The sequence below is a fragment of the Leptidea sinapis genome, chromosome 5 (genome assembly GCF_905404315.1).
Source record: "Leptidea sinapis chromosome 5, ilLepSina1.1, whole genome shotgun sequence".
In the NCBI taxonomy this organism is placed as follows: Eukaryota; Metazoa; Arthropoda; class Insecta; order Lepidoptera; family Pieridae; genus Leptidea; species Leptidea sinapis.
Window position 1 is genome coordinate 10739849 of NC_066269.1, and position 22954 is coordinate 10762802.

At 35.9% G+C, this 22954-nt stretch overlaps 2 protein-coding genes across 2 annotated transcripts in view; one reads left to right on the forward strand and one right to left on the reverse strand.

Annotated features, from left to right (window-relative positions):
* Positions 1-22954, reverse strand: part of LOC126980177 (serine/threonine-protein kinase BRSK2) — a 69971-nt gene that overhangs the window by 17161 nt on the left and 29856 nt on the right. The window contains exons 6-12 of the mRNA XM_050829778.1: positions 21320-21470; positions 6906-7022; positions 6115-6213; positions 5734-5933; positions 4874-5009; positions 2933-3006; positions 1233-1294 (exon numbers count right to left, since the gene is read on the reverse strand). Of these exons, the coding sequence (XP_050685735.1) occupies positions 1233-1294; positions 2933-3006; positions 4874-5009; positions 5734-5933; positions 6115-6213; positions 6906-7022; positions 21320-21470 (839 nt within the window). The remainder of the gene's footprint in view (positions 1-1232; positions 1295-2932; positions 3007-4873; positions 5010-5733; positions 5934-6114; positions 6214-6905; positions 7023-21319; positions 21471-22954) is intronic.
* LOC126980176 (kinesin-like protein KIF23) lies at positions 9160-13970 on the forward strand. Its single transcript, XM_050829777.1, has one exon. It carries the CDS (start codon positions 9288-9290, stop codon positions 11895-11897), a length of 2610 nt encoding a protein of 869 aa, XP_050685734.1. The 5' UTR covers positions 9160-9287; the 3' UTR covers positions 11898-13970.

Consider the following 22954-nt stretch of genomic DNA (forward strand, 5'->3'; position numbering starts at 1 on the left):
CCAAGCTGGTCAAAATCGAGATTCGTTCGTGAGTAATCGTTGACGAAAGAAAACCGAAAAAAGTTCAATGAAATGAAACTCAAAGATTCTTTATTTATTAAGTATTTACTTATTTATTAAGTTTTTACTTTATTAGTATGAGACCATCATAACGATCTCACTACACTCACACTGATAAAGGAACTCAACATAAATCCACCGATAAAACGTAAGTAAGGCCGTTCGAAATAAATAAAGTTAAAAAAGATAAAAAGCTTAATTATTTTATGCGTCTAGATAGAGCCTCTTGCTGTTAGACAACCGATGAAAACAGGCCAGGTTCATTACTTTAGTGTGCGTGACAAGCTACGTCTTACACTCGCGATCAGTATTTCACTTTGTGTTAGTGCTCAGAATACAGGTTTAAGGCCTATTTCACCATGTCCAAGTAAAGCTGTGATTAGTAACTTCTCAATTAACGTTAATTGGAAGCATTGGAATTTCACAAGCGAAAATTATGTCTTGAACAACTACTGATTGGTTAGGTGAGTAATGAATCTATCACTCGTCATATTCGTTCAATTTTACGTCAATTATCACTTGTCAAAACGTCATTGCAGATTGTCATTTATGATTTTGTTAAATGTTGAGCGTTCATTTCACTGTTTAGCGCCAGATGTTTGTTTACCTTTGAAACTAGAAACCATCGGTATGAAGTATAATACGGTTTTTGTCATTTAGTGGTTTCTTGTGTGAATATCATTATTATGAATAAAATTAAAAGAGAGAGAAGTGCATACTTTCCACGAGAGGGATATTTTGGTATTATTAAATAGAAATATGGTGATATATTGGAATTTAAATATACGCATACTTGGTATTTGGTCCACTTACTTGAATGTGGTGAAAGAGGGCCTAACTGTCAAGATCAAATGGACGTAGTTCCTGAAAAAAGGTTCCAAGCCACAAACATCACATTTTAAGGAATTCGTGTTTAAAATTTAATAAATATTTGTGTATTCCAAACATGTGGGTTGGGCTACTAAGTCATGATGTCATTTAAAGAGTGACAGTAGGCGGGAATTTTTTGTCAGTCCGTTTATATGCGTCACGTGACCAGTCTTTTGTTCTTAACTCAATTTCGACATGATAGTGGTTTGGAACGTTTTTCTGGAATTACGTCCAATTGATTTCGACGTTTTCACAGCTGTGACAGTCTATCTAGATATAAATGATGTAGGATAATAACTTGCCTGGCGGACTGGCGGACAGCTGCGGCGAAGCTCTCCCCTCTGTTCGTCTCCCCGATGACCTGCTACGACCAAACCTGTTCTCAATTCATTTCAAGTTAAAACACTACTAATACTACAGAACCACTACTTCTCGGTCACATTATATTACCCCTCCAACTTTCCCATTTTAATCACTTTACTACACGGCCACCTTGGACCTCGCTGGAACGTGAAGCCCGTTCCCCTTACTTCCCTCGCGCTAGTTAAGAGTGACAGCCCTACCTAAATTTTTTTTTCAATGAAAATAAGGGAGAAGACGAGCAGGATGTTCAGCTGATGGTAATTGATACACCCTGCTCATTACAATGCGGTGTCGCTCGGGATTCTTGAAAAACCCCAAAAATTCTGAGCGGCACTACAACTGCGCTCGTCACCTTGAGACATGAGATGTTAAGTCTCATTTGCCCAGTAATTTCATTAGCTACGGCGCCCTTCAGAACGAAACACAGTAATGCTTACACATTACTGCTTCACGGCAAGAATAGGCGTCGTTGTGGTACCCATAATTTAGCCGGCATCCTGTGCAAAGGAGTCTTGTTAATGATACCACAGATTGGGAATGCAGCGACCGCGTTCAGACCTCTTAATTAATACATTTGATAAGAAATCTATTTAAATTCGATTTAAAATTCCATTTTCAATAACAAATGTATTAATTTGTATTTGAACATACAAAATTAAAAAAAAGTACACAGTGATATATATTGCACACCGTGGGTGGCACGTATTTTGAAAACTTATAACTTAAATGTAGGAATATTTATCATAGCTTTAGACAATTTATACATCTAGATAGAGTCTCTTGCTGTTAGACAACCGATTAAAACAGGGCAGGAATACTAGTTTAGTGTGCGTGAAAAGCTACGTCTTGCACTCGCGATTTGTATGACACTTAGTGTTAGTGTTCGTGAATTGCTCAAAATAGAGATTAGTTCTTAACTCAATTTTTTTTTTGACGTATTCACAGCTGTCATTGTCTATTTAGACGTATAAATGATCTAAGATCTAGGCTATGGTCTCCTATTTTACGCCGTACGCGACGTCTCGTTACGCCGTACGTTGTGTCACAATGCTTACTATAATATAAATGTACTGTTGTGGTCTCTTTCAAATGTCGACACTGGCGTATTGATGCCGTACGCGCGCATCCGAAGTCCGAACACCGTACGCCGTATCTTTAGTCATTTCGAACCATTGAAGGTCGTCGCTCGCGTCACACATAATGATGAGGTTTGATAAAGGAAAAGACGAGTTGTTAATTGAATCAGTAAAATATTATAAAGTACACTACTTGATAAAAGTGACAAGAATCATAAAAACAATATTTATAAGCATCAATGTTGAGAAAAAAATATTGATAAACTAATAACGAATATACCATTATGAGTTTCACCGAATCCATTGCGAAAACACTATAATACCACACGTGAGCGCTCACTGAGCCACTTGCGTCACGCCAGACGTATTGACCGCCGACGCTATGCGTTGCGTCCAGACGTTGGAAGCCACGGAATTGAACGTTGACACTAACGCCAGACGCCGCGTACGGCATAAAATAGGAGACACATAGCCTTAATTATGATTTGGAATTTCTTTCTAACAATTTCTCCGGACATCTATTACATTATAGACATAACGGAATCCCAATAAAATCAAAATACCTGAATTGCGATCGTCTTGGCGTTATTGGCGATCCTTCACTTATTTGCCCGAAATGTGCCGATTGTCCATTTACCTGAAAAATAAAACAATAAGACATAATAGCCAAGTGCAACTACTTCTAAAGCCAAAATTTTCATCGAAAGAACAGCATTCGGTCACCTGATTGTGATTGATATTTTCCGACCATGCTATCTTGAAACTCCAGGGCAAATATTGGAAGGGCTGTAGGTTAAGTTGAGACACGCTTTTATTAAAAGTATCCCTGTCATTTCTACTTGGAGATACCTTATTGCAAAGTTCCTTGATAACCGAACTTTGGAGGAACACACACATTCCGATGGAGAGGGTGTACGTTTATGTCATACAGTCATGAATACAGTTGCAGGAATCAGTTCAGATAACCCATCCAAGTGCTCCCGTTGAACGTGGAAGATACGGTGCAAAATGACGACTATTTGCTAAGGAATCCAGCTGTAAGACATTAAGTACTCGATCGCTGACAAATTCAAGTAGCTCTTCAGGCTGAAACTAACGTGTACTTACCAGATCAGAGATGAGGGTTGCCATTAGGCAATCTCTATATATTACTGGGAAACTTAATTGAGATTAGACACCAAATAATTAAATAGGTATTAGAAACTACTAGAGCGCATAAGAAAAGATTATAATAACTCGAATATGGATGAAAAGAAGTAGATAATATACTGAAGGGGGCGAGAAATGGAGAAAAAGTTTCGTAAATATTATTATATTATATAAAAACAGAATGTCGGAGGACAATACAGGAGATGAGATGATGACAATAAATTGTCGAAAGTACCTGAAGTAGGAGGTTGAAAAGGTTGAATGAAGCTTTTGTCTATTAGATATATATGGGCTTATAAATATTAAGCTAGTAGCAGGTAAGGGTATATATTCTAACTAAGAAAACCTGTAGATATCGAAAGCTTAGTAAGTAATCGAATTAAGCAGGTTTATACAATTTCATGAATCCATTCTTCACTGATTTTACTCCAGTGGCGTTAAAATTCCCGAAGATTAGTTACGTACATCATTTAAGGAGCCTTAGTACAAAATTTCAAGTTTGTAACCCTGTGGCTATGATACCTTATGATGATTTCGGAATCGAACCCGCGCTTATAGGCAAACGCCTCAGTGGTTAGCCACTACTAAGCCAACCATCCATACCCTCGATGATATCAGATGATCCACTTGATCTTGGTATACATTACATTATTATTAATCAAATGTGATTTTTTGTCGGAAAACCATAACTTCGTCTAGAAAACTAAATTTTAACTAGTCTTTAATCTTAAAAACCTAATTTAGTGTTTTTCAGCAAATGTCACATTTTAAATCAAAAATACACTCAAAAATCAAAAGTCGAGACCTTTATTATGTAGACCACTTAAAAAAGTCAAAATAAACTATAACTTTGAATGTATAATTAGGAACATTTATTGAATTTGCCGTTACTTTGAGGTAATTCGTAATTATCTTTTTTAACCAATTAGACACGTGCTTCGCCTCTACGGGGCATCCTCACGAGATGCGATGCCTCTTTCAGAGCGCCATTTGCTTCCGAAGCGGTCGTAGTGTTAGAAGTAACTTCAAAAAGAAGATTTTGAGAAAAACAAACGCCTTTTTTGGCAAACTCTGGAAAAGTTAACATCGTAACAACTCTCATTCAAGTTTTTAAGATAAACTCATAACATTTGGGTATAATTAAGAACCCCGCGCATTGAGAATGGAGACGCCATCTTGTGACGTCTTAACCCAGGCATACAATCAAAAATAACCAATCGAAAGTGCAGTTTGAAATAAATTATGCTTGCTGACGTCACGCAGCAGGTAATATGGCAATGATTCCGTCTCTAACATCGGGGCTACAGTATTTAATAGTTTAGTTTAGTAACATAAAAAGTATACATAGTACATACTCTGCAGGTATCGAGTCGTTTCCTGGGTGGGTCTGAGGGGGCTGCAAGCGCAGGGGGGCGGGGTTCGTCATCCCTCGCTGGTCTTCGTCGTTTCCGTTCAAGTAACAGGAAGTATATCACTTTTTCCGTGTTATGGCTGTAATAATATAAAATATGTTTAAGTCAAGAGTCTAGAATCGCTTATTTAAACCCACGACACATGAATTAAATGACACGAATGTCGTAAGTATACATTTTACCATCGACAACCAGTACAACATAAGACAGTCGCTGAAATAATGGATGCAAGTTGATTTTTCTGAAAGATAATCTTTTTAGTGTAAAATAATTGTAATAGTTCTAAAGTGTTAAATTCTTTTATAATACTAGCCGTTCCCGCCCGCTTCGCTGGGCGAATTTTAAAAGGTAATAAATTAAATTTTATTCATCTTGTTACAAACACAATAAAAAAAAATATATATCCATAAACCATCTATGATAAATTTCGCATCGAATGGTGGTAGTTTCATGTCGATACGATCAGTGGTTTAGACGTGATTGAGCCTCAAACAAAGATCCTTTTCATTATTAATATTGTATATAATATAAATTGTCATTTTTGTGTACGATAGCGCAATAAATTAATATTGTATTTTAACACATAAATGCTAGTACTTTTATATTGATAAATAAAGCGATACGTGCGAAATTATTACCTAACCATTCTAAAATGCACAACGTTTTCACTTCTGCCGGCACTTCCGGAGTGCAACCCATTTTTTTATTTTTAATTAAAATATTTGTCCATCATAATTATTCTCCTAATTCTTATTTATGACAGACGACGAGAAACACAAAATTAGAATTTAATTTATGCTTACTGTGAACTTAGTAAGTCTTGAATTAGCTTCTCTCTGTGCTTAAAACACCCCAAACTGCTTATGGCTTGCAATACATCTGGGTCGATCGCGTCAGCTGATGGCAGGACCCTGGTCTGTACAACTTCCATCATTGGTAACTCCTGCTCCAGCTCGCCTCTTCCTCCTGCGGTGACCCACTGATGCCGGGTTATTTCTGCTAGCTGGAATAAAAAGACTTTCTTATAAGACACCTCTGTCCAAAAATTGAAATCTGCCGTTTTCATAAAAGCCAGAACACGAATTTCAAGGTGAGGATGTTTGACAGTGACCACAACGTCTATGAGCATTAAAGTAGGTTATATTTTAAGGACTGAAAAAAATAATTATTTAATGTTCACTTACTGTCATTCTTTTCTCAGGGTTCACTTCAATCATTCCTCTTAGGAGTTGCTGGCAATCGGGAGGCACAAAATGTGGCACATGAAATACTCCACGTTTGACCTGAAATCATTAAAATCATTATTTATAATATATACATATGAAAGCATTTCAGGGCCTGTATGTACCATGAAAATACTTTTCAATAAACTTATATATTGATTGTCAATTATATTGATTTTATTCTAGGTCCTTCCGAAATCTTTCGCTCCGTCAATTCGTTTCAATGCCCGATATGCGTTCGACGACCATGTTTGCGTTTTTCTCGGGGCTTCCATTCTAGGGCTTGCCTCGTTATCTTGTTGGAATCTCTTCAGAGTGTGTGGCCTATCCAGATCCAAATTTGCGGCATTTGATCAGTTGGTGAATTGGGACTTCATAACAGCGTTTGAAATTTTGTCACGCCAGTAAAAGTGGAGTTAATTAATGGAATTGGTCACCTTCCACGGCTCACACCCATAATTGCTATCCATTTCAGTTTACGTGATTGCGATACTCGTTGAAGTCGTGTTAAGATAACTCGTGCTTTGGCGTTTATTGAAGTGGTCCCAACCCAAGTCTCTGACACGCAGCTCCGGGGTGAAGAAAAAATTAGTTAAAGTGGTTATATTAAATGTAAACTCCTCAAGAAAGTTTGAGTAACTTCCTTGGTTGAGATACGACCACAAAATAAGCGTAGGTACCAGTAGTACTAGAGTAGACTTGCGGAGAATAGCCCGTGAATACCAACCTATATTAATTGTTATACATTTTACCTTTTCAAGTAGTTGTCGTAAGTTATCGTCATCAAACGGCAGTGCTCCCACCAGTAGAGCGTACAGAATTACACCGCAGGACCACACATCTGCACGACGGCCATCATACTTTTCGCCCTGGAATTCAAAATTACTCATTATATTTTTAACGGAAGGTAAAAATCAAGGGAATACACTTTAATATAATTATATTATATCTATTATACACATCCAACCATTACATTGTCATAACCATTTCTATATAATAAACATCTATGAATGAAAATTATCCGTTACTGCCTTAATTTATGGTTCAGTTTACAAAGCTCACGTGAGAAATACTATTAATCTCATCATAGCAATTATAAATAAAATAGTTGTTGCGGAATAATTATGCAACCGCGCCTCTGGAATAAGAGTTTATTACATTAGATAAATACTCTAAACCTAACGGATTTTAGCGCTAAAAAGCTTCCTACGTTATACAATTTGCAGGAAATATAATAATAAAATCAAAAGATGTCGGTAAGCTAGAACAAATACTATCCAATTTAGTGAGATTGGAAGGCCCCACCGTACTTTTTCCAAAATTGCTTACGATTTAGGAATATGTAATCGCATCGCTATAAATTAGCTATACAAATATTTAGTTTACTAATTATGTTACTAAGCTAAATAAGTATTTACTAAAGTAAATACTAGATTAGTTGGCGTCCGCGATTTGTTCTCAGAAGTACTTTTGCTATCAGAAGAATTAAAAACCTTACTGATACTGACTTACTGACACAGCGAGATTGATTTATTTCAGTTATTTCCATAGCATTATGTCTGAGCACTATTTTCGTTGGACGAAAAGAAGTCGAGCAGGCCGGATTTATCCCATTGTGCTTAGCGCGTTTGCTCCTGAGTAGTGAGTTGACACCGGTGCTAACGCGTTTATTTCGCTACTCATATTCAAAAGGCCCAGACTCATGGAAGTCAGCCCTTGTTCATCCGATCCGACACCTCCGGCATACATTGTTATGCAGACGACAGCGCTGGTCATGCCGTATACACGTGTCATGCAGGTCTCTCTCGGGAAATCGTCGACCAGTTTCAGAAGAAACTCGAGAACACCTCCCTTTAATGCCTCGCCTATCGTAATACTAGGTCTCGAAATCTTAAGCGATTGCCAATTCCGCGGTTATCTGGAAGGCAAAGCCAAATTGGCTGCGTACAAGCTGGGCGTCATAAATAGAGCACGGCAATACTTCAAGCCGGCCCACATTCTAGCGCTCTACAAAGCGAAGGTCCAGCCACATATGGAGTATTGCTGTCATCTTTGGTCTGGTGCACCACAGTATCATTTCGAATCATTTGACTGCACGCAGAGCTGCTCCAATTGTCGGGGACCAAGTACCTACTCTATGAACGCCTAAATCACTTGTCGTTGCGTAGAGACGTCGCTTTATTGTGTCTTTTACCGCATTTATCACGGGGAGTGTTCCGAAGTGTTGTGTGACCTGAACCCTGCAGCCGAATTCTATCTTAGTACGACACGCCACGAAGTAAAATATCATTCCCACGGATGTGTGGCTTTCCTCCACTGTGCATTTTTCAAGGACAAAATGACATGGGTGGAATGTGGGCGGCGATGATCACTTAACTATAGGTGAGCCGTATCTCGTTTGTCCTCCTCTTCGATAAAAAAAAGTTCGAACAAGATTGAGTAATGAAGCCATTGTAAGCTGTATTAGGGCCAGGGGGAACCCTAAAGTTAATTTTAATCATTTTAATATTTGGACAAATTTAAGCTTTTTTTTGCAGTTAAATATTATAACCGTTTTTCAGTGTAGACTCCTTCTCATATATTATTTTTTCTTAACCAAAAAAAATTAAAATACATCGTAGACCACTAATTTTAAAGCTAAAAATAACTAAAAAGCTTTGAGATGTTAAAATCAGAAAACAGAAATACAGGGATCTCAGATTTTTGGATAGAGGCATAAACATAATCGCGAGCATGCGTCCTGAGTCTATTTTTTGCTCACGATTATATTTGTATAATGTTTCGAGCCCATGAGCACCAATGTCCAAGTTCAGTATTTTAGTAAGGTACTCAATATATTATTTTTACATTCGCTCGATTGGAGAATTTTTACCGAAATTTATAGAATTCACTATTTTTTATTTTAATTTTGTTAGCTAGTGCAAGAAATCTTATCAACTTACCATAGATTATACAGATCATAGATGAATTTGTTACTCTGAGTTACGTCAAACTTAAAAAACCAACTGCTGTTTGGTGTTTAACCGTTGACCGTTGTGGATTTAGCTTAGTTTTGATTTATTAGTTAATAGAATTTAAAAATATACAATAGGTAATTATTCTGTAAAGTGTAAACGTTTGTACAGTTTTCCAAAATGAGATCCGCTAAGAAATATGAATTCCGAACGCCTTCTCGAAGTAAGCAGAATTTAAATCAAGAAAAGGATCCTGTCCAAGTATATTGTAGATTACGCCCTATGCAAAGGGATACCGATGTTGTCTGCATAAAGATAATTTCTCCAACAACAATTCTCATGACTCCACCATCAACAGCGTTAAGTTATAGAAATGAGAATACCAAGTCAATGAAGTACACTTTCAAGGAAGTCTTCCCTCCAGAAACAAGTCAACAAGATGTATTCGATAAAGTAGCATTTCCTCTTGTACAAGGCTTATTGAAAGGAGAGAATGGTTTGTTATTTACATACGGAGTAACTGGAAGTGGTAAAACATTCACAATGACCGGTGAACCTCATAATTGTGGTATATTACCAAGATGTTTGAATGTTATATTTAAAGCAATTAATGACCTACAAGCTCATAAATATGTGTTTAAACCAGACAAAATGAACATGTTTGACATTCAATCTGAAGCTGAGGCAATGTTAGAACGTCAAAAAGAACTTCACAAATTCAAAAGTGGAAAGAAAAATAACTCTAATCCCGACCTTATTATGTCTAATACGGATGCATCTAAAATAGAGGGGATCAAAGAGGATAATCAATATGCTGTGTTTGTGACTTATGTTGAAGTATATAACAATACTGTCTATGATTTACTTGAAGATGGACCACCAACAAAGCAATTAGCGGTCAAGATTATAAGAGAAGACGCAGCACGCAATATGTATGTACATGGTGTAACGGAAATTGAGATCAAAAGTGCTGAAGATGCATTTGATGCTTTCTATTTAGGTTTAAAACGAAAGAGAATGGCTCATACTATTCTAAATGCTGAGTCAAGTAGAAGTCATTCTGTTTTTACAATTCGACTTGTTCAAGCACCAGTTGATGCTATGGGGGAAGCTGTGATACAAAACAAGGAGTTACTCACCATTAGTCAGTTAAGTCTTGTTGACTTAGCTGGTAGTGAACGTACCAATAGAACTAAAAACACAGGACAAAGGTTACGGGAGGCAGGCAACATAAACAAATCATTAATGACATTGCGTACTTGTCTTGAATTATTGAGAGAAAATCAAATCAACGGAACAAAAAACATTGTCCCATACAGAGAATCAAAGATAACACATTTATTTAAAAATTTCTTTGAGGGCGAAGGCCATGTAAGAATGATAGTTTGTGCCAGTCCGAAAGCTGAAGATTATGATGAGACCATTCAAGTTATGAGGTTTGCTGAAATGGCTGCTGAAGTGGAAGTTGTAAAGCCCCAGATACATGATGTTGTATCTAATATTGGTCTTATGTCTGGCCGTAGAAAAGCTAATAAAATATTTAAAACAGCTCGGGATCACATAGCTAGACCAGAAGCTAAAGACTTAGAGGTTGATTTGGGTCTTGTTTACAGCCTTGGGCCAGACTTTCCTAGCATAGAATTAAATAGTCCCCAAGCATCTCATGTAATCAAAGAATTGATAGCTCATTTAGAAATGAGAATCAATAGAGCTGAAATAATAAAAAGGAGCAAAGCCATACAGGATGAAAGGTTAAGGTCTGCATTGTTAGATTTGGAAAAAGAGTCACTAGAAGTACGGAGTATCAATACATCTTTGAAAGGACAGCTATCCTCAGCTGAGAGGAGAATTAAAGCTTTAGAAGAACGCCTAATGTCAACCGAAAACACATCAATTAGCCACCAGAAAAAACACAAAGAATTAACAGAATACACTTCTATGCTCAAACGGGAATTGCAGGAAAAAGAATTACTCTTGAGCCAGTATAAGCTAGATAAAGAGAAACAGAAAAAGATACTTGAACGTAAATATAATCACAAAATTGCAGCAGAACATGAGAAGGCAAAGGAGATTATTATAGAAAAGCAGAAGTTGAAGAATGCTATTGAAGAAAAGGAGAATATTTTGAGGAACATTGCAAATGCTGTGCATGGGCATGGGGATAATATAGATGCTGTGCCTAGATCAACTCTAGAATTTGGTGCTCAAGCAAGTGTTCAAGAATATACACCTGGTTCTACTCCAAGAGCTTTACCTGCACATTTATTAACACCATTTAGTTCTGGACACACAAAGGACAATAGGGAGACACCAACATCACGACGAGGTGTGGCCATCGCTAACCCACGTCATCGCAGATCTCTCTCAGCTGATGGTCGTGGTCGTGGTTGGGTAGAACATGCACCAAACAATATGGTTCCAATGGGTACTGTTATGAAACCAACACTCGGAAATAGCAAGCATGTCAATAAACTGACAAATGTAAAGGACATAACACACACCAAGAGATCTAAGTATTGTTTGTTATCACAGCAGCAGGATACTGATGGTGAAGTAGAAACCATGGCATATAAGGGAGACATTGTGCCCACATGTGGAGGAGGAGCTCAAGTGATTTTCAAAGATGTTGAGCTGCTGAAGCAGTTTTCACCAACCAAGGAGCGAGAATCTCATTCAACTAGTGGAAGACATTCATGTGCAAGGCATTCTGGCAAGAGACGAGACACCGGATGCTCACCACCACAAACACCATCAAACACTAGCAAAAAGCAAAGGGTAGATGATGATTAAATGAACTATTTACAGTATTTTGTTACCAAGTAGAGAGCTTGAAATATGTTTCAAAGAAAATTGCTTTAAATAATGAAAATAAGTTGTTTGCTGGAAATAAAGTGAATTTGATTTGACTCCAGGCTGAACAAAAGTTAAATTTCTTTAGTTATATATTTTAAAACTGTTCTTTTGAATTGTTAAAAGCAAATTAAATCCAGTAGCTATATAACATAGCTTGGAATTTGATTTCTCTGTGAATGGTAAACAGTTAAAATTTTGATTTTGTGAAATATTATTCTTAAGCCAACTTAACTAATATAATCTCCAAAGCCACACAGGCAGTTCAGGATACCATGCAGATAATTTTATGGTAAATAGAAAAAGGAAGTTTGTTACGAGATGGTATATGACCAATAACACAGGAATGCCAAAAGTGTAGCTAAACTTGTTTAATTTCTTGTTCATATATTTTTTTTATTAGAATAGTAAAGATCCAGGAACAACATTGATTTTTCTCTGTGTTTAAAAATGGTTTAAGGCGCAGTTATAAATTAGACACAGTTATGCCAAAATGAATGAGGTACTTATATTGATAATGAGATATTTCTTAATTCAATTGTTCCTTATAATTTATGTTTCTGTTTATTTGATTTCATATATATATACAGTACTATGAGTATTTATGAATAGTATTTTACATTTATTCTAGATGTGTATCGTCCATTGGGATGCACTTAGAGTTATAACATTGCCCGAGTATTGTTAATGGTTTATTAGGTATCTTAGAATTACATCAGCACTTCACCTTTTCTGCGTGTGTTCCTTCCTGCCTAATCTTATGAACTTGCTGCCGTTTGAGAAATCCTACCTGAATCACTTTGACGTCCAGCAAACCACAACCGCAATAGAAACTAGAATCATGTGTTGTATTTCTGAACTGGTACGAGTTAGGGTATTCATGTCTCAAGCATACTATCATGACAAAGGCCAGTAACATGTCTCTTTATCTCTGCTATTACTGATGTGCTTTCCCCGTTTGACACCAATTAATATATAAAAAAATCTCCATAATCCAAAGCCCCTAGGTAGAACCTAGACCCACATATAGAATTGAATAGGGCTTCTTTTCTATTTTGGTATCATTGAATAGAACAAGAAGAGATTATTAGAAGAAGAGAGAGAAGAAAAAACAAGAGATTTTTCTCTTTTAATTTATTTTTGAAAACTATTTGTCCACAGCTAGTAACTTTTACATTATATATTAAGCTGCTTGCGGCTGTGTTCTGCAAACAACCATGTTGTGGATACCATCAGCCAGTAAATTTAGTAAATAGAAAGTCTTTACTTATAAGTATGTCTGGCACATTATGTAAGAAGAGTATTTTGACTCTCAATGTTATACATTATATTATAGTAGAGTAACTGAAAAAGAGTACAGTACTCTATTTTAGAGTACAGTTGTCAACATTATAACCGAATGTATTCCAAATAAATATTTAGGTAACACATGTACTCTTTTTAAGTTGCGGTTAATAACAAATTATTTGTTTGTTTATTTTGGCATAACTGTTTCCATTTAATACTAGCAATTAAGATCACCTTAATTTTTGTTATTGCTCAAATTTTGTAATAGTTCCTTTGAAGTACATTTTGTATAGTACAAATAGATTTTCTGTGATACAAATTTAAAACTAGTTTTTGTTTCAACTTGGCTTAGAAATTTAATGTTTCTATGTCTTAAGAATTTAACTATTTTATATTTGATTTTTTTAGTATCTTATATATATATATACATACTTGGTATCTGTTATTAAATCCCTAAGACATATCTACTTGACACAATGCAGGGAGATTCTATCCGGAGTGCTGATATATGACTTAGCCGAGCTAAGACAAGAAACGAATTTTGTCTCCAACCAATTAGCTGTAGAATATTTTGTAGTTTACTATTTTTCTATTTATTTTGTATAATATTATAGGTGTGAATAATAATATTTGTACTTAATTAGTGTATTTATAATATGGTTGCCTTTAACTTTACAACTATGGTGTTTTTGAGTTTTTTCTGGTATCTAGCTGTAGGTATTCATTAATATATTTTTCTTTAAATGAAAATTGTTTTATTATTAATATAACTGGCGTCCAGACGAGCAAGTCGATCATCATCGTCATATGATGGTAATTAATACGCTCTGCTCACAACAAGTGCAGCTCAAGATCAATACTTGAAATACCTTTATATATAGGGGAACATGGGTATCAGTGGATCACGGGGAACAGTGAATCATTTTAGTTCTGTATCTATAGCACCTACACATACACGCGATGGTTTCAATAACGCTGTTCCACTTCCATACCCCGCGCGGCCCAACTAGTCGTAATCTTTCCATCATAGCGGGAGGACGCGCGATAGCGCATCAATCACTAGGTAAGTACGCAAAAAAAATTTTTACGTGCTACTTAAAATTGTCTTACTGCAAAGTTACTTGGATTTTTTTTATTAAATGCATTTTTTCTTTATATATAGATATGTACTCAATCGTATAGAACCGTACTGAGGTTCAGGAAAAAAGCAAATTATTTAATGTAAAAAATATTATTTGTGTTTTTGGTACTTGGGTGAATCATGTTATTATGGGTTTCGTTGGATCACGATCCATTGTACCCCAAAGAGCTTCGATCTTCAAAGTACTTTTTTTACAAGTTAAAATGCCACGTATACGTAAGCTTGCATACGAGATGGCGTTGCTAAATGTTATCTAGGTACCAAAAAAATGCCATGAAACCAAACTGGTAGGTTTTATGGCTTTAGGAATAACATCCTGATCTAAGCCTAAGAACACCTGAAGGTTGCAGTTTGAGTCGTGCCACGTCTTTCAACCGCCATAACGTAAAAATGTTTTTTGACAATTTAGAAAACGTTATGTCGAGAGAAATTGTGTTTGGAAACGGAACCAGGGTTTTCAATTTAGACGAAACCAACACCATGACAGCTAAAAAATCAGCCAAAGTACTCGCCCCAAAGGCCAAAAACAGGTTTCCAAAGTTACCAGTACAGAGCGCGGAACACTAGTAACTACATGTTACATAGTGAGCGCACTGGGTAATACTCTGCCACCCGTAATGATCTTTCCAAGGATCCATTTTAAGCAACACATGATAAATGACTTTAGGACTCGCAACACAATTTGGCTAAATAAATGGAGAATTATTTGCAAAGACATTACATCATTTTATAACTCATACAAATTCAAGTAAAATGAATCCTAGCCTTCTAATACTGGACAATCATGAGTCGCACATTTGTATTGAGGCACTAAATTTAGCCAAAGAAAATGGGGTGACAATTATTACTGTCCCACCGCATTCAACCGGTAAAATTCAACCTCTAGACGTTGGTGTTTTTAGGCCATGAAAAACTGCCTACAATAAGGCTGTTACAACTGGATGGAATTTATGAAGTTGCTGGGTGTGTTAGAGATGCCCATTTGAAAGCAATGACGCCGGCTAACATATGCAATGCCTTTCGCGAAACAGGGATTTTCCCTTTCAACAGAGATATTTTTACTGACAAGGATTTCGCACCCACTGAAGTTACCGACAGGCCACACTATCAAAACCCAGACGACAGACAACATGAAGTTATTTCCAGAGACGACAATGACGAGAACAGAACAAGAACTCCTTCACCAACAATTCTGCCTTTAGAACTATCATCGGCAATTGTTCATGACGAAAAATCGTTTTTAGCCGACCCTCAAAATACATCATCTGCAGAATTTGCCAAATCAGCTTCGAAAGATATTGAAACCTTAAATGATGTCGAACTAGTGCCATTGATATCTCCTTCAGAAAATATTTTCTTTCATCAACTATTAACTGAACCAGCTTGTACACCAGTCAAACCTGTAGAACCACCTTGCACTGCATTTAATGGCCCAACGCCAACTTCTAGTACATTTATAGAATCAAATGCGCAAACTAGGATATTCATTAGTCCTTTAGAATTTCGTGGCTTACGAAAAGCTGATCCTAGAAAAGGTAGTAGAGCAGCAAGACGAAAAGGTAAAACCATGATTGCTACACCCGAAAAAGACCAAATCTAAAAAAGAGCAGAAGATATACATAAGCGAAAAAAGACTAGCTAAGACTAAGCTGTTACGAAAAGAAAAGTCTTAAATAATAGCTCCAGTGAAGTAATGAGCATCTATTCGGAAGAAGAACCTGTGTTTGAATAGGAAGCTGAGTTTCAAGTCATTAATCCTGATAAATTGCCAAAAGAAGGGGACTTCGTATTAGTATTATTTAAAGTGAAGAGTAAAAATATTTATTACATTGCAAAAGTAATAGGAGAAAAGGGTGGAGAGACTGAGGTCAGTTTTCTTAGGAATCAGTCAAAAACTCAAACAAATTTCACCTGCCTGTTGTTCCAGATCTTGCCACGGTCACATTGCTCGATATTAAATTGATATTGCCTAAACCTGGATCTATTGGGAGCATAAAAAGGACTTAAGGACTATTATTTCGACGTTGATTTTACAAACATAGATTTATGTTAAGTTTTAGTTTTCTTTCCTGTTCTAAATATGTTCAAAGTCTGAGATAGATTAGCCATAAGATTAAAAATTGATCACATAATTGATTTATTTTTGGATGCCTTATTTGTTCATTTTTGTTTTACTGTGGCCTAGATTTAAATTTTGAAATATCTGTATTTTTTATGTTATAAAACCTATCTTTAGTTACTTTCTAGATTGATTGATCTTTAATACTATTTTGTGATTTAGAAACTTTATAGACTGATTAAAAACAGAAGCTATGACTAATTATTATATCTTTTTTAAACTAATAAAGAGATTCATTTAATAAAAACAAGTTTTATTGAATTTTAAATACTTGTGATTCAGGTGCCCCATTTGATCCATTGTAGCCCACATGGGCCACATTGGGTCAATTCCCTGCACTAGAAAAAACTATCATATAATGGATACTAACCTATAAAATAGGCATTTTATGCACGTATCCCAAAGATTAGGAATGCCTTAAGCATATTACAATAAAAACCTTTCGTTTCTTAACGTTTCATTCCTAAGCCTCAAACAACATAAGTACATACAATAAAAATTTAAACACATATTTTACTATTTATATGTAGGTATATCACCCCTAGCGTTTCGCCCAGAGATAGGTATAAATTTCATGGAGGCCGCTAACTTATGCTTCTCTCACAGAGTATAGTGTGCTGATGTTCTATTACTTGTATTGTGGAAGACGGCTATTCGCGCAATTTTTTTTTACAGGCATTTCACTCATATTAAATTACACTTCACTTCACTTATAATAAATTACAGATAAAAAATTTACATAAGTATGTCATAATTACAATTAAAAAGTAAATAGTTAAATTATAGATATAAAATTAATATAATAAATTTATAACCTAAGTCCTAAAGAATCATTGAGAGCAAAATTTAAAGAAATAAACATTTTAATTGTTATTCTCAATATATTCTTGATAATGTTATATGTATGTACATAGTCACATAAGTGAATTTGCTAGAAACTGTCATAACTATGCGCCGTAGCTATTAGTGAAACTACTAGGCAAGTGAGACTGGATCTAATAACGATGTAATATGCTCACTTCACGAGCAAGTGTGCTGAAAATTTGTATTTCATTTTAATGTATAGCACATGCAAAGTATTTTACCAGTGGGAAGCTACTTTGCACAGGATGCCGGCTAGATTATGGGTACTACAACGGTGCCTATTTCAGATGTGAAGCAGTAATTTGTAAACATTTCTGTGTTTCGGTCTGAAGGCCACCACCATAGCTAGTGAAATTAATGGGCAATTGAGACTTAACATCTTACGTTTTAAGGTGACGTGCCCAATTGTAGTACCAGAATTTTTGGGTCTTTCAAGAATCCTGAGTGGCACGGCAGTGTAATGGGCCCCCTGCCCATCAATTACCATCAGCTGAACGTCCTGCTCGTCTTGTCCCTTATTTTCATAAAAAAAACTATAATGTTAACACTAGGAACAAACATAAGCTTTATGACTACCTACAACTCGGCTAAGATGTTCCATCGATAAGTTCTTGAAATGCGAGAAGGCCCAAGCAGAATTGATTAAAATATCAATCACGCTTATTTAAGATTTCGATTAAATATAAAAAACACTACGGAAATGTACGTTAATTACGTGGTACCTACATTGATATATTTTGATAATAAGTGTTCCTATTATAATAAAACGGTAATTGTGGTTGTCCAACAAAAATGATGGTATACTCTTTCTGTACCCCATAGGTTCTATGTGTTCGACACTAAGGTCATCATGCCCAGGTGACTTACCGCGTTTAATAGAATTAACTGTAGTTCTAATATCTTTAGGTGTCTAATAAAACTGTATAAAAAAACAAGCAGAATCTAACTCTGATCTTGGTACATTTTGGTGCCGACTAAATTTTGTTGAAAATATGTTAGAAATAGGGTGAAATTTTTTAGACCCATCTATGGATATCGGCCTACATTCCTTATCCTGTAGTTTGATGGTTGCTCTCCAGAATCTTATAAATATGTGTGTTATAATGTGTGCATACGTGTGTATTATTATAGCTTGGCTACCTAACCTTCATTATAGTTCGACAATAAATTGCTTTATAAAAAGTGCCACACTTTTGCTAATATGACTCTAATGTGTATATAATACACGAATGAGATATAATACACGGTATGAGATACCTAAGTAATGAAGTAAATTAAGTTCCACAATCACTTAGTTAGGCACATAAAAAAAGATAACTGTTAGTTATTATCACATCCGTCCACAAAGCACCTGTTAATGTTACAATTTAATATTGATGACATAATCCATCGTTAATAGATGCTATGCAACCAGCCGTAAAGCTAAAATGGAAATTGGCAGGACATATTGAATAATGACAAAAGACGGGAAAGGAAGTGTAAGAGGGTAAAAAGAGAAAAACAATAGACAATATAGAAGAAATTGAATGATTCTAGATAGGAAAAATGGGAAGATATGGAGGACTTTCACATAAGGGGGCCAAATAATGAAACAACATAATCAAATATTGGAAAGATTTATATATATATATATATACATGGAAAGAAGCTCACTTAATTCCTTTACCAAAAATTTCAAACCCTCTGACTTTTCGCGACTATCGCCCAATATCTATACTCCCTTTCCTTTCTAAATTACTGGAACGGTTAGTTTATAAACAACTTAGTTATTTCCTTAATAAATACTGTCTTCTAAGCCCCGTGCAGTCAGGTTTTCGTCCTGGACACAGCACAGAGACCGCTTTGGTCAAAGTTGCGGACGATATTCGTCTCGCTATGGATAACCAACAGCTTACTATCTTAACCTTACTTGATTTTAGTAACGCATTTGGTTCTGTCGATTTCGACATCTTAGTGAAATCATTATCTTCTTTAAATTTATCAGCAGATGCCGAGAGTTGGTTCCATAGCTATTTGATAGGGCGACGACAGCGTATTAAAGTTGCGGATATACAATCATCCTGGGTTCAGGTTTCTGCCGGTGTTCCACAGGGAGGTGTCCTTTCTCCCTTGCTTTTTTCAATATTTATAAACTCTATCACTAGCAATCTAAATTCTTCTTTCCACTTATATGCTGATGATGTTCAAATTTATAGGCACTCCACGTTATCTGATTTACAATCTACAGTTCATAGTCTTAATAAGGATCTCGCTACCATATGCGAGTGGTGTAAAAATTATGGTGTAGTGATAAATCCAGGAAAAACGCAGGCAATTATCATAGGCAGGCAACATCTGATCTCTAAAATTGACTGGGATGTACTGCCTAGACCTCGTATCAATGATGTTTTAATCCCTTTTAGTAGTAATGTCAAAAATCTAGGCTTACATATAGATTCAAATTTTTCTTGGCAGACGCAACTGAATGAATTAAGTAAAAAAGTTTTCTCCGCACATGGATCCCTGCGCCGGTTACGTAATCTTCTCCCAGTACCTAGTAAAATATGTCTTGCGCAGACTTGCCTGCTCTCCATTCTTGATTATGCAGACATTTGCTATCCCGACCTTACCGAGGCTCAGCTGGATAAACTCGAACGCCTACAAAATTTATGTATTCGCTTCATTTTTAACCTACGTAAATACGATCATGTCTCCTCCTACCGAAAAAAACTCAACTGGCTTCCTATACGTCTACGTCGCAATTCCCACATTCTACACCTTCTTTACTCCATAATTTTTCACCAAAACACTCCTCTTTACCTTAAAGACAGATTTGTGCTACTAGGGTCTCAGCATGAGCTTTCGTTGCGCTCTGCTGCGAAACAAATACTAAATGTTCCTTTCCATAAATCTGATAGCTATCACTCTTCTTTCACCATTAATGCCATCACTCTTTGGAATCAACTGCCGCTTACTATCCGACAAGCACAATCATTAGCATCCTTTAAAAATCAACTAAAAAAACATTATCTGTCCTCTATTTGATAGAATCTATCTGTATGTATATTTTAGTATAGTATATATTATGCGTGTCTATATTTTTGACACTTCTTACCGTTTTAATGTACTGCCGTTCTCTTTTATTGTATTACAAATGGTTGCCTGGAAGAGATCACTATATAGTGATAAGGCCGCCATTTGCACCATATCATGTAATTATGTATGTTAGTAATTAAGTTATATTTTGTTAATGTGGTGTCAAAAAAGTGTAATAAATAAATAAATAAATAAATAATAATTAATATAATAAAATTTTGTAATTATGGAGAAAACAAAACTTAATAAATAAATAAAGGAAGGGTTTACAAAATAAAAAGTAAAATACGACACGTTCGGTCGTTGGCGGGGCGTCGCATGATCGCGTCGTACGTGCTGCTCGCATTGACCCTCAGTCCCATACTGGCTAACAATTGACAATTTTCGCAAGCTGTAGGTAGGTACTTCTACTTAGCGGTATGTACCAATACGGTATTTACCAAAGGAGCCTTTGCACATAATGCCGGCTAGATTATGGGTAAGTACCGCAAAAGCGCCTATTTCTGCCGTAAAGCAGTAATGTGTAAACACTACTGTGTTTCGGTCTGAAGCCCCCTTCAGCCCCCTAGCAAATTTTCTAGCCAATTTGCGGGGGGCCGCAGCTAGTGTAATTACTGGGCAAATTGAAGATTTGGGACTTAAGATCTTATGTCTCAAGGTGACGGGTTTTTCAAGAATCCAGAGCAGGGCGTATCAATTACCATCAGCTGATCGTCCTGCTCGTCCCGTCCCTTACTTTCATAAAAAAACAAAGCCAAGCTATCTAGTGGTACTTAGTACCTACTGCATACCAGAACTTGCCAGAATAGAGAGAAAAATACTCCAAACATGGCCGGAGACGCGTCGGTACAGTATAAAGTATAATAAAGCACTTACCCTAATAACTTCGGGGCAGGCGTAATGCGGACTTCCACATGAAGTTTCCAGCAACGACCCGGCGGGTTGTAGGGATGCCATACCGAAGTCTGCTATTTTGATGTTGTTCCGTTCGTCTAGAAGAAGATTCTCTGGTTTCAGGTCCCGATGGCTGTGGGTATCAGTAATTTATGTTATTTAAGAGAAATAAGTAATAATCTTTAAATAAGAGGCTGTTCATTAATTACCTGCGTAAATTTATTACAACATAACCTTCCCCCTAAGGAAGTAAAACTAAGTCTTGGATGAACCCGTCGTAAAGTGTCTAGTAGTGCAATAGGTTAACCGTTGACTCTCACTATGGATCCATCGATTCAATTCAGCGCCCAATACGTACCAATGTTTATTCGACGCTTTGTAAGGTCGGCAAGGCTGTTTTGAATTAGTGAACACTTGCGTAACATTCTTGAACTTTAAATTAGTTTTTGCGGACTTTAAAACTTTTAAAACTTAATATCAGTATGCAACGAAGTCTCCATAATTAAAAGTTATTTTCTACCTTTTAATACGGTTTAGGAGGCATCCAACATGTTTTGGACACACAGAAAAAATAGTCTAGAATATTGTAGTAGTAGTGGGTCATTGTAATTAGGACGAATAAATAAGCTTATATACTGCACAGAGCCGGTGATACACTTGCAAAAACCTGCAAGACATCTCTGACCTCGAGGAAGTGGACTAGATAAAAGATCTTGGTGTATTTTTTTATCGTAAGGTAATATTTTTTTACCACATAGATGATATTATAATGAATAGGTTGCTGGGATTTTATGGAGAAATTCGAAAATTTATAAAAATTATACATTTCTGAAACTCGATCTATTTGGATATTATTGCAGCATATGGAATCTTCACTATAATATCATACTAACAGAATCGAAAAAGTTCAAAAATGCTTCATGTTTTTTCTTACTGTCCATGGAAAGAAATTGTCTCCGAAACTCTTAAATAATATCCGGAGAGATTACAATACTTTTTCATCTCTTGAGGAGTGCCGTTATGTGTCGGATCAAATCTTGTTGTTTAAAATTCTAAGAGGCCTCATGGATTGCCCTTGCTTGCTTGCACTGATATCCTTGGTTATCCCCAGACCTAATTATAAGTTAAGTAATTATTGACCCTTTTATGTAAAGATTACCAGGATCAATTTGGGTCAAAACGGCTTTCAGGCCAGGATGTGTCGCGGACACAACAACACTCTCTGTCACGCTAATAGTATAGATATTCTTTCTGATTCTTTAGCTAAATTTAAAAGTAATTTGTATTCAAAATTTTCGTAATAATTATTAGTCTTCCTTCTTCTTATAATTTTATTAATATTTAATCCTTATCAATTTATAAGAATTATTATTTATATTATTAATATTTATTATTATTTAATTAATTTAACTATTGTAACGCAAGCTGTGTTTGCCTGTAATTGGGTCTGCATCTTTATTTATAATATGAATGTGAATTCTGGTCGTAACTAAGATGTAAACCTGTTGGCAAACCTTATAAATAAATAAATCCCTTGCTTTCGATCTTGTTGTGTTGTTTTTCCTCGACGGTCGACCTGAGGTGACTTTTGGGAGGAATTTTTTGTCTTTGGTAAAG

What these genes read in the sequence shown, in the direction of transcription:
- LOC126980176 (XM_050829777.1), top strand. Translation starts at nt 9,288, where the DNA reads ATGAGATCCGCTAAGAAATATGAATTCCGAACGCCTTCTCGAAGTAAG.